The 15,864-nt window shown below is 43.8% G+C and overlaps 1 protein-coding gene across 3 annotated transcripts in view; it reads right to left on the bottom strand.

Annotated features, from left to right (window-relative positions):
- FGD4 (FYVE, RhoGEF and PH domain containing 4) overlaps nt 1–15,864 on the bottom strand; it is a 387,351-nt gene that overhangs the window by 34,238 nt on the left and 337,249 nt on the right. For all 3 annotated transcript variants that reach the window (XM_038741145.1, XM_038741142.1, XM_038741133.1), the window contains exons 7-10: nt 8,434–8,590; nt 6,190–6,328; nt 2,138–2,196; nt 379–525 (exon numbers count right to left, since the gene is read on the bottom strand). In XM_038741145.1, coding sequence (XP_038597073.1) covers nt 379–525; nt 2,138–2,196; nt 6,190–6,328; nt 8,434–8,590 — 502 coding nt within the window. The remainder of the gene's footprint in view (nt 1–378; nt 526–2,137; nt 2,197–6,189; nt 6,329–8,433; nt 8,591–15,864) is intronic.

Raw genomic sequence — 15,864 nt, 5'->3', positions numbered from 1 at the left:
CTTAATAAATGCCATCATTATTATTATTTATACAACTCTTCCATTTTCCTACCATCTTCAAAGGAGTAAATTAAATGACAGAGAAAAAGAACTCTGAGCTGCAAAAACATTAAATATCCTTTAATGCCAATTTTCCTTTTTTTTTTTTCCACCCCCACCCAAGTAGATACTTCCCTATTCTGGGGAAATGTCTCTGAAAACAGCCCTTGCTAAAATGCATGATTATGAGGGTAAACCAATCCTGTTTTGACAGAAATCATCCTTCTATTGTCCAAATCTTATTTTGATTGAGGTAGCAACCTCTCGTTTTCACTAGTTCTCATACCTAAGAGCTTTCTTGGCTAATCTTCCCCTATATGCAGAAATCTCAATACTCACTAAGAAAAGGTAGCGTTCTTGTGCTGATGTATTCCGTGCAGCAAGTTTAAGAATCTGTCCTTCCCGTATAAGCTCGTTTGAGGGGTGGACAATGTCTTCCTCCTCTCCCAACATCTCATAAACCTCCAATAGCTTCTTGAGATTCTCCTGGAAGAATAAAAATAATATAAGGTCAGATTAAGGTGGGTTCATTCATTTATTTGTATTTATTGAGCATTTACTGTGTGCAGAGCACTGTACTGAGCGCTTGGGAAGTACAAGTCGGCAACAGATAGAGACGGTCCCTACCCAACGACGGGCTCACAGTCTAGAAGGGGTGGGTTGTGGACGGAGAACCTGTCTACCAACTCTGTGGCATTGTATCCTTCCATGTGCTTAGCAAACACGTGTATTTACAGAAGCAGTGTGGCTCAGTGGAAAGAGCCCGGGCTTTGGAGTCAGAGGTCTTGGGTTCAAATCCCACTCCGCCAACCGTCAGCTGTGTGTCTTTGAGCAGGTCACTTAACTTCTCTGTGTCTCAGTTCCCTCATCTGTAAAATGGGGATTAAAGCTGTGAGCACCCCCCCCCGTGGGACAACCTGATCACCTTGTAACCTCCCCAGCGCTTAGAACAGTGGCTCAGTGGAAAGAGCCCGGGCTTTGGAGTCAGAGGTCAGGGGTTCGAATCCCAGCTCCACCACGTGTCTGCTGTGTGACCTTGGGCAAGTCACTTACCTTCTCTGAGCCTCAGTTACCTCATCTGTAAAATGGGGATGAAGACTGTGAGCCCCACGTGGGACAACTGGATCACCTTGTATCCCCCCCCCAGCGCTTAGAACAGTGCTCTGCACATAGTAAGCGCTTAACAAATGCCAAAAAACCCAGTGCTTTGCACATAGTAAATGCTTAACAAATACCATCATTATTATTATGCGCTTAGTACAGTGAGAGCTCAATAAAAGCCATTGACTGATTGACAGATTGATTAGTAAAGTAGGGACCGTCTCTATATGTTGCCAACTTGTACTTCCCAAGCGCTTAGGACAGTGCTCTGCACACAGTAAGTGCTCAATAAATATGATTGAATGAATGAATAAAGGAATCAGCATGGCCTAGTGGAAAGAGCATGGCCCTTGGAGTCAAAGGACCTGGTTTCGAATTCCCCCGCCACCACTGGCCTGCTGTGTGATCTTAGCCCTCGTTTGTAAAATGGAGCTTAAATACCTGTTCTCCCACCCGCTTAGACTGTGAGCCCCATGTGCCAATTTGTATTTCCCAAGCGCTTAGTACAGTGCTCTGCACATAGTAAGCGCTCAATAAATACGATTGATGATGATGATGTGGGACAGGGCCTATGTCTGAGCTGCCTATCTTGTATCTACCTAAGACCTCAGTACAGTGGTTGATATATGGTAAGCACTTAACAAATGTCACATTTTTTATTATTGTTAACTCCTCAATCCAACTTAGGAAAAATTGGGATATGACAAAACAATCCCATTTCCAACACAACACACCAGAAAGAAGTCCAGTCCCCGATAATGCTTCATCAGCAGTTAAATTAAATAATGAAATAAGCCTGACAGTCCTGGGAGAGGACCAGATTTATCTAAAGTAACCATTAATCTCTCCTAGGTATGACAGTTAATAAATTATTAATTGGCCGTTTGCTACGGCTGCTCAGCCGAATTTGATTTTCTTTGTCCGTGCTTCATACAAATAGGTGGATAAGCTATGGTAACAAGAAAAAAATTCAACCTCTCCCCCTCGTACCACTTACCATTTTTCGGATTGCACTATTGGAGTGGCTCGCTGCAGTAGAGATAATTTCAAGAGATTCTGTACGGGGAATAAAAAACAATGGATTCACAGAGTTACTCCACGTATTAATCGACAACTGGCTCCTAGACAAACAGCAGTAGGACTCTCAGATCCAAACCACAGCTTGGAAACAATTTATGAAAAAGGAAATGCCAATGAAGAATAATAGATTGTCTGGTTTATCTACTTTGACTCCTAAATCTGATTATAATTAGGAAGGAAAAAGGAAAAGAAAAGGCTATTTTGGGTGGTAGTACTAAATCAAGATATTCGAAGCGTTATTAAAACTAAAAAGTAAAGAGTCATTTAATTCTACCTACTGAGAAACAATAAACAAAACTCCCCACCCAACAAACACCTAAATCATTCATTCCAAACAGAGAATGACTATTTCTGGGAAATGTCCCTATCCTAAAAACAACACTTTCTTTCATCTGACCAAATGTCAGATTTATGTCGAATAAAATGGGCAAAAGTTTAATTGGGGTCATCTTAACTGTGTTACTCACTGTCTGAGTTAAATCAATGTAGGGATTGCATTGGGAGGCAGTGTGATCTAGTGGAAAGGCCTCAGAGTCAGAGGACCTGGGTTCTAATCCCAGCTCTGCCAGTTGTCTGCTATGTGGCCTTGGGCACGTCTCAACTTCTCTGTGCCTCAGTTTCCTCAAAGTAAAATGGGGATGCAAATCCCTGTTCTCCCTTCTGCTAAAACAGTCAGCCTCGTATGGAGCAGGGAATGTGACCAAACTGATAACTTGTACTTCCCACGCACTTAGTACAGTGCTCTGCACACAGTAAGTGCTCAATAAATACGATTGATTGATTGATTGATAATAATAATAACAATAATGATGGTACATTGAGAAACCATCATTACTTGCTTACACTGAGAAACAGTGTGGCTCAGTGAGAAGTAGTGTGGCTCAGTGGAAAGAGTCCGGGCTTTGGAGACAGAGGTCATGGGTTCTAATCCCGACTCCGCCAATTATCAGCTGTGTGACTTTGGGCAAGTCACTTAACTTCTCTGGGCCTCAGTTGCCTCATCTGTAAAATGGGGATTAAGACTGTAAACCCCATGTGGGACACCTGATTACCTTCTATCCTCCCCAGCGCTTAGAACAGTGCTTTGCACATAATAAGCACTTAAAAATGCCATCATTATTATCATTATCATTATGTTCTAAGCGCTGGACAACTTACATCTGCCCAGCGCTCAGAAAAATAATAATAATGTTGGTATTTGTTAAGCGCTTACTATGTGCAAAGCAATGTTCTAAGCGCTGGGATACGTACAAGGCAATCAGGTTGTCCCTTGTGGGGCTCGCAGTCTTCATCCCCATTTTACAGATCTGAGGTAACTGAGGCACAGAGAAGTGACTTGCCCAAGGTCACACAGCTGACACAAGGCGGAGCCGGGATTAGAACCCATGACCTCTGATTCCCAAGCCCGGGCTCTTCCCACTGAGCCACGCTGCTTCTTGAAGAAGCAGCGCTTGACATATAGTAAGTGCCTAATAAATACCATAATAAATAAATAAATGGTAAAGTTCTTTAATGGTTCTTTAAATGGTAAGTTCTTTAAATGGTAAAGTCTTTAAATGGTAAGTTCTTCTTGACAGAAGAGTGCTTGACACATAGTAAGTGCCTAATAAATACCATAACAAATTAACAGAGGGTAAGTTCTTTAAGGGCAGGGATCATGTCTAACAACTCTATCGTAAAGTACTCACCCAGGCACTGAATCATAAAGTAAGCGCTCAATACATGCCATTGATTGATTCGGTGAGGAAAGCACTGTACTAAGTGCCTGAGGGATTCCAACAGAAATCAGGAGATTTGAGTCCAGCCCCTCAGGGTGCTTACAAAATTGCGGGAGGAAGGACACGTAAATTAAAGGGAGGAGAAAGTATTAATAGACTACAGAGATATAGACTTAAGTACAGCGTTCTGTTAGTACCTAAGTGTTTAGCTGATGCTGAAGCGCTGAACGTGGGAAGACTTTGAAGCTGGAAGAAGATATGAGGGATTACCCAGGAAAGCCCTCCTGGATGTGACTTCTGGAGGGCTTTGAAGATGGAGAGAAATGGTTGTGTAAGTTGTGAAGGAGGGAGAGAGCTGTAAGCAGAAGGGAGCATGTGAGGAAGAGGTTGGTGACAGGAGAAAGAATGAGGTCTAATGAGTAGGTTGGCTTGAGGGGGAATGAGTTGTGAATTGGGCTGTAGTGGGAGAGGAGTAAGGATAAGTACAGGGGAGAAAGATAACTGAGTGCCTTAAAACTGATATTCATTCATTCATTCATTCATTCAAACGTATTTATTGAGCGCTTACTATGTGCAGAGCCCTGTACTAAGCACTTGGGAAGTCCAAGTTGGCAACATATAGAGACGGTCCCTACCCAACAGCAGGCTCACAGTCTAGAAGGGGGAGACAGACAACAAAACAAAAAAAGGAAAAAGGTGTCAAAAATGTTAGAATAAATAGATTTATAGCTATATGCACATCATTAACAAAATAAATAGAATAGTAACTATGTACAAGTAAAATAGAGCAATAAATCTGTACAAACATCTATACAGGTGCTGTGGGGAGGGGAAGGAGGTAGGGCGGGGGGGTGGGGAGGAGGAGAGGAAGGAGGGGGCTCAGTTTGGGAAGGCCTCCTGGAGGAGGTGGGCTCTCAGTAGGGCTTTGAAGGGAAGAAGAGAGTTAACTTGGTGGATGTGTGGAGGGAAGGCATTCCAGGCCAGGGGTCGATGGCGGGACAGGCGAGAACGAGGCACGGTGAGGAGATTCGCGGCAGAGGAGCGGAGGGTGCGGGCTGGGCTGGAGAAGGAGAGAAGGGGGGGAGGTAGGAGGGGGCGAGGAGATGGAAAGCCTTGATAGAAGTTTCTGTTGGATATGGAGAGGAATTGGTAACCATCGGAGGCTTATTTGAGGAGTGGGGAGATGTGTGCAGAGTGATGTTTTAGAAAAATGAGCCAGGCAGCAGAGTGAAGTACGAATTGGAGTAGGGAGAGACAGGAGGCAGTGAGGTCAGAGATGAAGGTTTGTGCACTAGTCAAGGAGGAACATGAAATTGCCTGACCCACAGGGTAGCAGGAGAGGAAAACGGTGGATTGTGGAATCATTGTGGAGGTACAAACAAGAAGCGGTATATGGCCTAGTGGATACAGCCTGGGCTTGGGAGTCAGGAGGACCCGGGTTCTAATCCTGGCTCCGCCACTTGTCTGCTGGGTGACCTTGGGCAAGTCACTTAGCTTCTCTGTGCTTCAGTTACCAAGCCTGTGAGCCCCAGTTGGGACATGGACTGTGTCTAACCTGCTTGTCTTGTATCTACCTCAGTGCTTGCTCATTTATTTATTGATCTATTCATTCATTTATATTAATGTTTGTCTCTCCCTCTAAATTGTGAACTTCTTGTGGGCAGGAATACATCTGTTTGTTGTCATACTGTACTCTCCCAAGCGCTTAGTACGGTGCTTTGCGCACAGTAAGTGCTCAATAAATACGACTGAATGAATGAATGCTTATTTATTTATTTATTATGAATTCTATTTATTTTATTTTGTTAATATGTTTTGTTTTGTTCTCGGTCTCCCCCTTGTAGACTGTGAGCCCACTGTTGGGTTGGGACCGTCTCTATATGTTGCCAACTTGTACTTCCCAAGCGCTTAGTACAGTGCTCTGCACACAGTAGCGCTCAATAGATATGATTGATTGATTAGTACAGTACCTGGCGAATAGTAAGCACTTAACAAATACCATAAAAAAAGTTCCAGAAATCTTCAAAGGCTAGGTGGTTCTGGTGCTTTGATAGTGAAATATTGCTAATACCCACATCCTTACAACTAATTTTAGTCATTATCCCTTATTAGGAAACCAGCAAAATCAACATTCGATTTTTTTTATCTATTAATCTTATGACCCCCCTCATTTAAATCAGTATCTAAACCCTTCCAAGGGCTAGCTTGGCAATTTAACCATCAAGGCACAATATACGAAAACTTGGCTTACTCTTAGCGTCGTTCCAGTCTGGGGATTCGGGGGGAAGTTTCCTCAGATAGTCTTTAAGGAGCATCTCGTAGCGGGGAATGCGCTGAACGGGTTCTAGCATGTGATGCTGCAGTGTGAGATGACCGCACACCTTCTGTTTCTGGAGAGAGAGAGAGAAACACTTTTCAGACACATTTCCCTTCAATCAGTTTGTCCCCAGAAGCCCCACGAGGCCCTGCTTTGCTATGAAGTAAAATTAACGGACCAGGCCGGGAAGAAAATTATGAAAGTGTACAGTTTCCAATTTCTAACAATTTTTGACCATAAAGTCCTTTTCAGAGACTTGCGGCAAGTATGAGCTCATGAATGACGTGCTTTGACCACCAGTCTGGGTTGATTTTCGCTGGAGTAAGCAGAAACCATTTCATGATCAGACACCCCAAAATAGCAATGCGTGTGCAACTGAAATGAGACACTAATTTCTGGGTTGCAAAATCTGAACAACTTCAGCTGACAGGAAACTCTTAATCATCAAGGCATTCCTCTCCATTAGATGCTAGCCAGGATCTTTTAGACTGTGAGCCCACTGTTGGGTAGGGACTGTCTCTATATGTAGCCAACTTGTACTTCCCAAGCGCTTAGTACAATGCTCTGCACACAGTAAGCGCTCAATAAATACGATTGATGATGATGATCTTAAGGCAACATCAGACCCATTTTCAATATATAACTAATGAACAGAATGATGAAACAAGATAGAATCAGTGTGGTCTAGTGGAAAGAGCACGGGCCTGGGAGTTGGAAGAACCTGGGTTAAAGAGTTCCGGCTCTGCCACTCGCCTGCTGTGTGACCTTGAGCGAGTCACTTAACTCCTCTGTGCTTCAGCTCCCTCATCTGTAAAATGGGAATTAAGACGGTGAGGCCCATGTGGGACAAGGGCTGTGTCCCATCTGATTAGCTTCTATCTACCCCTGAGCTTAGAACAGTGCCTGACACATAGTAAGTGCCAAGCAAATACCATAAAAAGTCTGCTCAGGTCCATAAGAACATAGGGGCTGTTGAATGCTTAATAACATTATGATTACATGCAAGAGTTCTTGAGCAAAAACTGCAGAGGATTTTCTTCAAAACAGAGAGGAGGAATTTGGGTGACCTAAAACAGACCATTTAACTGATGCAAAAAAGGCATTAAGATCAGAGCTTCCCCAAATTTTCACACCCAAGCCCTTTTTTTGCTAACCGCCTTAATCTTATATTCATGCGTCTTCCCTTCCTTATTTCCCCACTGTCATGTTTTCTTTTCCCTAACCCAATCTCCATATCTTTCTTTCCTTTCAAATATTTATTATCAATATTCTTTCCAATCCCTTCATCATCATCAATGGTATTTATTGGGTGCTTCTTATGCACAGAGCACTGTACTAAGCACTTGGGATAGAACATACAACAGAGTCCGCAGATGCATTCCCTAACCCGCAACAAGCTTACAGTCTACAGGTGGAGACAATATTATAAATAAATAATTCATACGCTTCTGGTCCTCGTACATCTCCCCCACCATCTTGGGAATCATTAATTTAGTAAGGACATTCATTAAGGAATCAAGGATTAAACCACAGGGCGCTCAGAAAAAGATTAGACTACAATTCCGTAACAGGGGATTAACTGTCTCTGTACTGCTAATGGCTTGCTTCCTCTTCGGTATCAGTTCTCAGTTGAAAACCTGTTTCAAATCTGCTTATTTTTCAAAATATGCAAGGCTGGCAAGCAGATTAGTTTAAATACATTAGAGCAAATCTAATCATGGAGAAATTGGTCCTTTTTAACAAACGTGCAAAAAGTTCCTTGATGCACTGAGAAGAAACTAAGAAACAGTTTCCTTCTTAAATGGCAGTACTTATGATCTGGTGGTCCATACAGCAATTTAAAAGGGGTCAAAACCACCATCAACATTTCTTCTTCTTCAAATGCCGTCGAGTCATTTCCGACACACAGCGACTCCATGGACAAACCCTCTTCAGAACATCCCATCTTCTGTCAAAGTCGTTCCGGTACTTGTATCCATAGAGTTTTCTTGGGAAAGATGTGGAAGTGGCTTATCATTGCCTTCCCCTCAACATTTGGTACGGGAAAAATTTCAAGAGGTTGGGGATCAAATTCTCTTTCTATTTCTTAATAATTTCTTAACACTATAAAGCATAGGACACTGTGTAATAGCCCATTAAATAAAACACTCACGACGTGAATGGAAACCACCTTATTACCTGAATATCTTCGATCACTGATTTGAACTGAGGAGTCCTTTCCATCATGGTTTTCACCAATTCCATTGCGTGGTCAAAGCCTTTCACGTATTCTCCGTACATCTTGAGGAAAGGAGCCAATTTCTGTAGGATGTCACCAATTCTGGGAGTTGTTGCCCTAAGCAGTGATGGAGGGTAGACCGTTAAAATCGACCGCGTTCGTTCACTCGTTCATTCAGTCGTATTTATCGAGCGCTTACTGTGTGCGGAGCACTGTTCTAAGTGCTTGGGAGATTACATTAACACAATAAACACATTCCCTGCCCGCAATGGGTTTACAGGCTACAGGGGGAGAGACAGACAGCAATGCAAATTAAAAAAAATTACAGATATGTGCAAAAGTGTCTTGGGGCTTGGAGGGGGGAAGAGGAAAGAGAGCAAGTCAGGGGGACGCAGAAGGGAGTGGAAGATGAGGAAAAGTGGGGCTTAGCCTGGGAAGGCCTCTTGGAGGAGACGGGCCTTCATTCATTCATTCATTCAATTGTATTTATTGAGCGCTTACTGTGTGCAGAGCACTGTACTAAGCGCTTGGGAAGTACAAGTTGGCAACATACAGAGACGGTCCCTACCCAACAGCGGGCTCACAGTCTAGAAGGGGGAGACAGACAATAAAACAGATTATAACATATGACCTCAGACTCCCAAGCCTGGGCTCTTTCCACCGAGGCACGTTGCTCAGTGGAATGAATGGAGGTATTCATTCATTCGGTCAATCGTATTTACTGAGCGCTTACTGTGTCTGCAGATGACTATACTGAGCACCAGGGAGAGTACGATTTAACAACGAGCACTCGATAAACGCCATTGATGGCTCGGTTAAGTAAGGCTTTGTTTGGAGGATTTGAGGAGGGAAGGCGTTCCAGGCCAGAAGCAGGACATGGGCTAGGGCTCGACGCTGAGATAGATGAGATAGAGAAGCAGCATGGCTCAGTGGAAAGAGCCTGGCCTTGGGAGTCCGAGGTCATGGGTTCAAATCCCGGTTCTACCAATTGCCACCTGGGTGACTTTGGGCATGTCACTTCACTTCTCTGTCCCTCAGTTACCTCACCTGTAAAATAGGGTGAAGACTGTGAGCCCCCCGTGGGACTGCCTGATCACCTTGTAACCTCCCCAGCGCTTAGAACCGTGCTTTGCACACAGTAAGCACTTAATAAATGCCATTATTATTATTATTATTATTATTGAGGCCCAGTGAGAAGGTGAGCACTAGAGGAGTGAAGTGTGAGGGCTGGCTTGTAAAAGGAGAGAAGTGAGTGAGGTAGGAAGGCGTAAGGTGGTGAACTGCTTTAAATAATAATAATAATAATGGCATTTATTAAGCGCTTACTATGTGCAAAGCACTGTTCTAAGTGCTGGAGAGGTTACAAGGTGATCAGGTTGTCCCACGGGGGGCTCAAAGTCTTCATCCCCATTTTACAGAGGAGGGAACTGAGGCCCAGAGAAGTGAAGTGACTTACCCAAAGTCACACAGCTGACAATTGGCAGAGCTGGGATTTGAACCCATGACCTCTGACTCCAAAGCCCAGGCTCTTTCCACTGAGCCACGCTGAAGCCAATGGTGAGGAGTTTTTATTTGATGCGGAGGTGGATGGGCAACCACTGGAGTTTTCTGAGGAGCGGGATGACATGTCCTGAACGTTTTTGTACAAAAATGTACCGCATGATCAGGCAATTCACAGAACTCACAAAAATTCAACCTCTCCTCTTCTTTTGTTTTCTTTCTATTGCCACCCTGGACTAACGTCCCGGAATCGTCATCATCGTTATTATCAATGGTATTTACTGAGCGCTCATTTTGTGTGGAGCACTGTATTCATTCATTCATTAAATCGTATTTACTGAGCGCTTACTGTGTGTAGAGCACTGGAGTAGGCACTTGTGAGAGTGCACTATAACATTCATTCATTCATTCATTCATTCAATCATATTTAGTGAGCGCTTACTGCGTGCAGAGCACTGTACTAAGCACTTGGGAAGTACAAGTCGGCAACATATAGAGAATAAATAGAATTATAGCTATGTACACATCATTAATAAAATAAATAGAATAGTAAATATGTACAAGTAAAATAAATAGAATAGTAAATATGTACAAGTAAAATAAATAGAGCAATAAATCTGTACAAACATATATACAGGTGTTGATTATAACAATAAACAGACACATTCCCTGCCCACAATGAGCTTACAGTCTGGAGAGGGAAACAGACATTAATATAAATACGTGAATTACAGATCTGGACATTAGTGTTGTGGGGCTGAGAGAGGGGGTTCATTCATTCATTCATTCATTCAACCGTATTTATTGAGCGCTTACTGTGTGCAGAGCACTGTACTAAGCGCTTGGGAAGTCCAAGTTTGCGACATATAGAGACGGTCCCTACCCAACAGCGGGCTCACAGTCTAGAAGGGGGAGAATAATAATAATAATAATAATAATAATAATAATAATAATGATGGCATTTATTAAGCACTTACTATGTGCAAAGCACTGTTCTAGTGCTTGGGAGAGTGATACAACAGAGCTGGCAGGCACACGTTCCCTGCCCACAATCAGTTTACAGTCTAGGGGGACGGTGGTTTTGGGGAGGGGGCAGAAGAAGCGTCACTGTGACTCGCTGGTGTCTAGCAGCGACCCTCAATTACTTTTCCACAAGGAAAAAAGAAGTGATGTTAAGTGTCCACAATGTCCAAAACAGAACTCCAAATTTTCCCACCTAAATTCTATCATCCTCCTGATTTTCCTGTCACTGTAGCAGCGTGGCTCAGTGGAAAGAGCTCCGGCTTGGGAGCCAGAAGTCATGGGTTCTCATCCCGCCTCCGCCACTTGTCAGCTGTGTGACTCTGGGCAAGTCACTTCACTTCTCTGGGCCTCAGTTCCCTCATCTGTAAAATGGGGATTAAGACTGTGAGCCCCCCGTGGGACAACCTGATCACCTTGTATCCCCCCAAGTGCTTAGAATGGTGCTTTGCACATAGTAAGCGCTTAACAAATGCCATTATTAATATTATTATTATTACCACCATCCTTCTTTTCTTACAAGCTTGAAACCTTGGCGTTATCCTTGACTCCTCTCTCTCAACACACGTAGTCAACCCATCACAGAGAATAATAATAATAATGATGGCATTTCTTAAGTGCTTGCTATGTGCAAAGCACTGTTCTAAGCGCTGGGGAGGATACAAGGTGATCAGGTTGTCCCACTTGGGGCTCACGATCTTCATCCCCGTTTTACAAATGGGGTAACTGAGGCCCAGAGAAGTGAAGTGACTGCCCAAGGTCACACAGCTGATAAGTGGCGGAGCCAGGATTAGAACACACGACCTGTATATATGCATATATGTATATATGTTTGTACATATTTATTACTCTATTTTACTTGTACATATTTATTCTATTTATTTTATTTTGTTAATATGTTTTGTTTTGTCGTCCGTCTCCCCCTTCTAGACTGTGAGCCCGCTGTCGGGTAGGGACCGTCTCTAGATGTTGGTGACTTGGACTTCCCATGCACTTAGTACAGTGCTGTGCACACAGTAAGCGCTCAATAAATACGATTGAATGAATGAATGAATCACCAAATCCTGTCAGTCCCACCTTCCCAACATCTCTAAGACTGTCTCTAGGTGTTGCTGATTTGGACTTCCCATGCGCTTAGTACAGTGCTGTGCACACAGTAAGCGCTCAATAAATACGATTGAATGAATGAATGAAACACCAAATCCTGTCGGTCCCATCTTCCCAACATTGCTAAAATCCGCCCTTTCCTCTCCATCCCAACTGCAGCCACGTTACTGCAATCCCTAATCCTCTCCCACCTGGATTACCATATCAGCCTCCTTGCTGACCTCCCAGCCTCCCGTCTCTCCCAACTCCCAATTCAAATCCCGACTCCGCCACTTGTCAGCTGTGTGACTTTGGGCAAGTCACTTCACTTCTCTGGGCCTCACTTCCCTCATCTGGAAAATGGGGATGAAGACTGGGAGCCCCCCGTGAGACAACCTGATCACCTTGTAACCTCCCCAGTGCTTACAACGGTGCTTTGCACATAGTAAGCACTTAATGAATGCTATCATTCAGACTTTTAGCCTGTGAGCCCACTGTTGGGTAGGGACTGTCTCTATATGTTGCCAACTCGGACTTCCCAAGCGCTTAGTACAGTGTTCTGCACACAGTAAGTGCTCAATAAATATGATTGACTGATTGATTGATATTATCATCATCATCAATCGTATTTATTGAGCGCTTACTATGTGCAGAGCACTGTACTAAGCACTTGGGAAGTACAAATTGGCAACATACAGAGACAGTCCCTACCCAACAGTGGGCTCACAGTCTAAAAGGGGGAGACAGAGAACAAAACCAAACATACTAACAAAATAAAATAAATAGAATAGATATGTATTGATATCATAAAACTCCGGTCCATACTTCACTCTGCTGCCCGGATCATTGTTCAACCAAAACATTCGGTCCATGTTTCCCCGCTCCTCAACAACCTCCAGTGGTTGCCCACCAACCCGTTTCAAACAAACTCCTCACCATTGGCTTTGGAGCAGTCAATCACCTTGCCCCCATCTTCTCTCGCACCCAGCTCTCACGCTTCGCCCCTCTAACGCCAACCTTTTCACCGCAGCTTGATCTCGTGTATCCCGCTGTCGACCTCTCGCCCACGTCTCTTCATCTCCACCAGACAATCACTCTCTCCCCCTTCAAAACCTTATTGAAGGCCCATCTCCTCCAGGAGGCCTTCCCTGACTAATCCCTCCTTTCCTCTTCTCCCACTCCCCTCTCCATCACCCTGATTCTCTCCCTTTATTCACCACTACTCGGCCCGCCCGAGAGCGCTTATGTACATATCCACAATTTATACGATTGATTGATTGTCGATCACCTGTATATATGTTTGTTCGTATTTATTACTCTATTTATTTATTGATTCTACTTGTACATATCTATTGTATTTATTTTATTTTTGTTAATATGCTTTGTTTTGTTCTCTGTCTCCCCCTTCTAGACTGGGAGCCCACTGTCGGGTAGGGACTGTCTCTAGATGTTGCCAACTTGGACTTCCCAAGCGCTTAGTCCAGTGCTCTGCACACAGTAAGCGCTCAATAAATACGATTGATTGATTGATTGTCTGCTGTGTGACTTTGGGCAAGTCACTTCACTTCTCTGTCTCCCCCTTTTAGACTGTGCGCCCACTGTTGGGTAGGGATCATCTCTATATGTTGCCAACTTGTACTTCCCAAGTGCTTAGTACAGTGCTCTGCACACAGTAAGTGCTCAATAAATACGATTGATTGATTGATTTATATTAAGAGAAGCAGTGTGGCTCAGTGGAAAGAGCACGGGCTCGGGAGTCAAAGGTCAAGGGTTCTAATCCCAGCTCTGCCACTTGTCTGCTGGGTGACCTCGGGCAAGTCACTTCACTTCTCTGGGCCTCAGTTACCACACCTGTAAAATGGGGATGAAGACTGTGAGCCCCCCCGTGGGACAACCTGATCACCTTGTATCCTCCCAGCGCTTAGAACAGTGCTTTGCACATAGTAACCACTTAATAAATGCCATCATTAGTATTATTATTATATTAATGTCTGTCTCCCCCTCTAGACTGTAAGCTCGTCGTGGGCAGGGAATCATCATCATCATCAATCATATTTACTGAGCGCTTACTATGTGCAGAGCACTGTACTAAGCGCTTGGGAAGTACAAATTGGCAACATATAGGGATGGTCCCTACCCAACAGTGGGCTCACAGTCTAAAAGGGGGGAGATGGAGAACAAAACCAAACATACTAACAAAATAAAATAAATAGAATAGATATGTACAAGTAAAATAAATAAATAGAGTAATAAATATGTACAACCATATATACATATATACAGGTGCTGTGGGGAAGGGAAGGAGGTAAGATGGGGGGGATGGAGAGGGGGACGAGGGGGAGAGGAAGGAAGGGGAACGTGTCTACCAATTCTATTTCGTTGTAATCTACTCGCCCAAGCGCTTGAGACAGTGCTCTGTAGACAGTAAGCGCTCAATAAGCAGCAGCGTGAGAAGCAATGAGAAGCAATGAGAAGCAGCATGGCTTAGTGGAAAGAGCCCGGGCTTTGGAGTCAGAGGTCATGGGTTCAAACCCCAGCTCTGCCAAATGTCAGCTGTGTGACTTTGGGCTAGTCACTTAACTTCTCTGTGCCTCAGCGACCTCATCTGTAAAATGGGGATTAAGACTGTGAGCCCCCCGTGGGACAACCTGATCACCTTGTAACCTCCCCAGCACTTAGAACAGTGCTTTGCACATAGTAAGCACTTAATAAATGCCATCATTATTTGTTATTTATTTATTTATTTAGTGGAAAGAGCACGGGCTTGGGAGTTAGAAGTCACGGGTTCTAATCCCAGCTCCACCACTTGTCAGCTGTGTGACTTTGGGCAGGTCACTTCACTTTCAGAGAAGCAGCGTGGCTCAGTGGAAAGAGCCCGGGCTTTGGAGTCAGAGGTCATGGGTTCAAATCCTGGCTCCCACCACTTGTCAGCTGTGTGACTTTGGGCAAGTCACTTCACTTCTCTGGGCCTCAGTTACCTCATCTGTAAAATGGGGATTAAGTCTGTGAGCCCCACGTGGGACAACCTGATTACCTTGTATCTACCCCAGCGTTTAGAACAATGCTTTGCACACAACCTGATTACCTTGTATCTACCCCAGCGCTTAGAACAATGCTTTGCACATAGTAAGCGCTTAATAAATGCCATTATTATTAAAATTATTATTATTATTCTCTGTGCCTCAGTTATCTCATCTGTAAAATAGGGATTATGACTGTTAGCCCCGTGTGGGACACCCTGATTACCTTGTATCCACCCCAGTGCTTAGAACAGTGCTTTGCACATAGTAAGCGCTTAATAAATGCCATTACTATTATTCTCTGTGTCTCAGTTATCTCATCTGGAAACTGGGGATTATGACTGTGAGCCCCACGTGGGACACCCTGATTACCTTGTATCCACCCCAGTGCTTAGAACAGTGCTTTGTACATAGGAAGCGCTTAATAAATGCCATTATTATTATTATTCTATGTGCCTCAGTTATCTCATCTGTAAAATGGGGATTATGACTGTAAGCCCCGCGAGGGACACCCTGATTACCTTGTATTAACCCCAGTGCTTAGAATCAATCAATCAATCAATCGTATTTATTGAGCGCTTACTGTGTGCAGAGCACTGTACTAAGCGCTTGGGAAGTACAAGTTGGCAACAGATAGAGACGGTCCCTACCCAACAGTGGGCTCACAGTCTAAAAGGGGGAGACAGAGAACAAAACCAAACATACTAACAAAATAAAACAGAATGGATATGTGCAAGTAAAATAAATAAATAAATAGAGTAATAA

The sequence above is a fragment of the Tachyglossus aculeatus genome, chromosome 2 (genome assembly GCF_015852505.1).
Source record: "Tachyglossus aculeatus isolate mTacAcu1 chromosome 2, mTacAcu1.pri, whole genome shotgun sequence".
Lineage (NCBI taxonomy): Eukaryota > Metazoa > Chordata > Mammalia > Monotremata > Tachyglossidae > Tachyglossus > Tachyglossus aculeatus.
The sequence above is the reverse complement of the archived record's forward strand: the minus strand, read 5'-3'. Positions and strand labels throughout refer to the sequence as shown.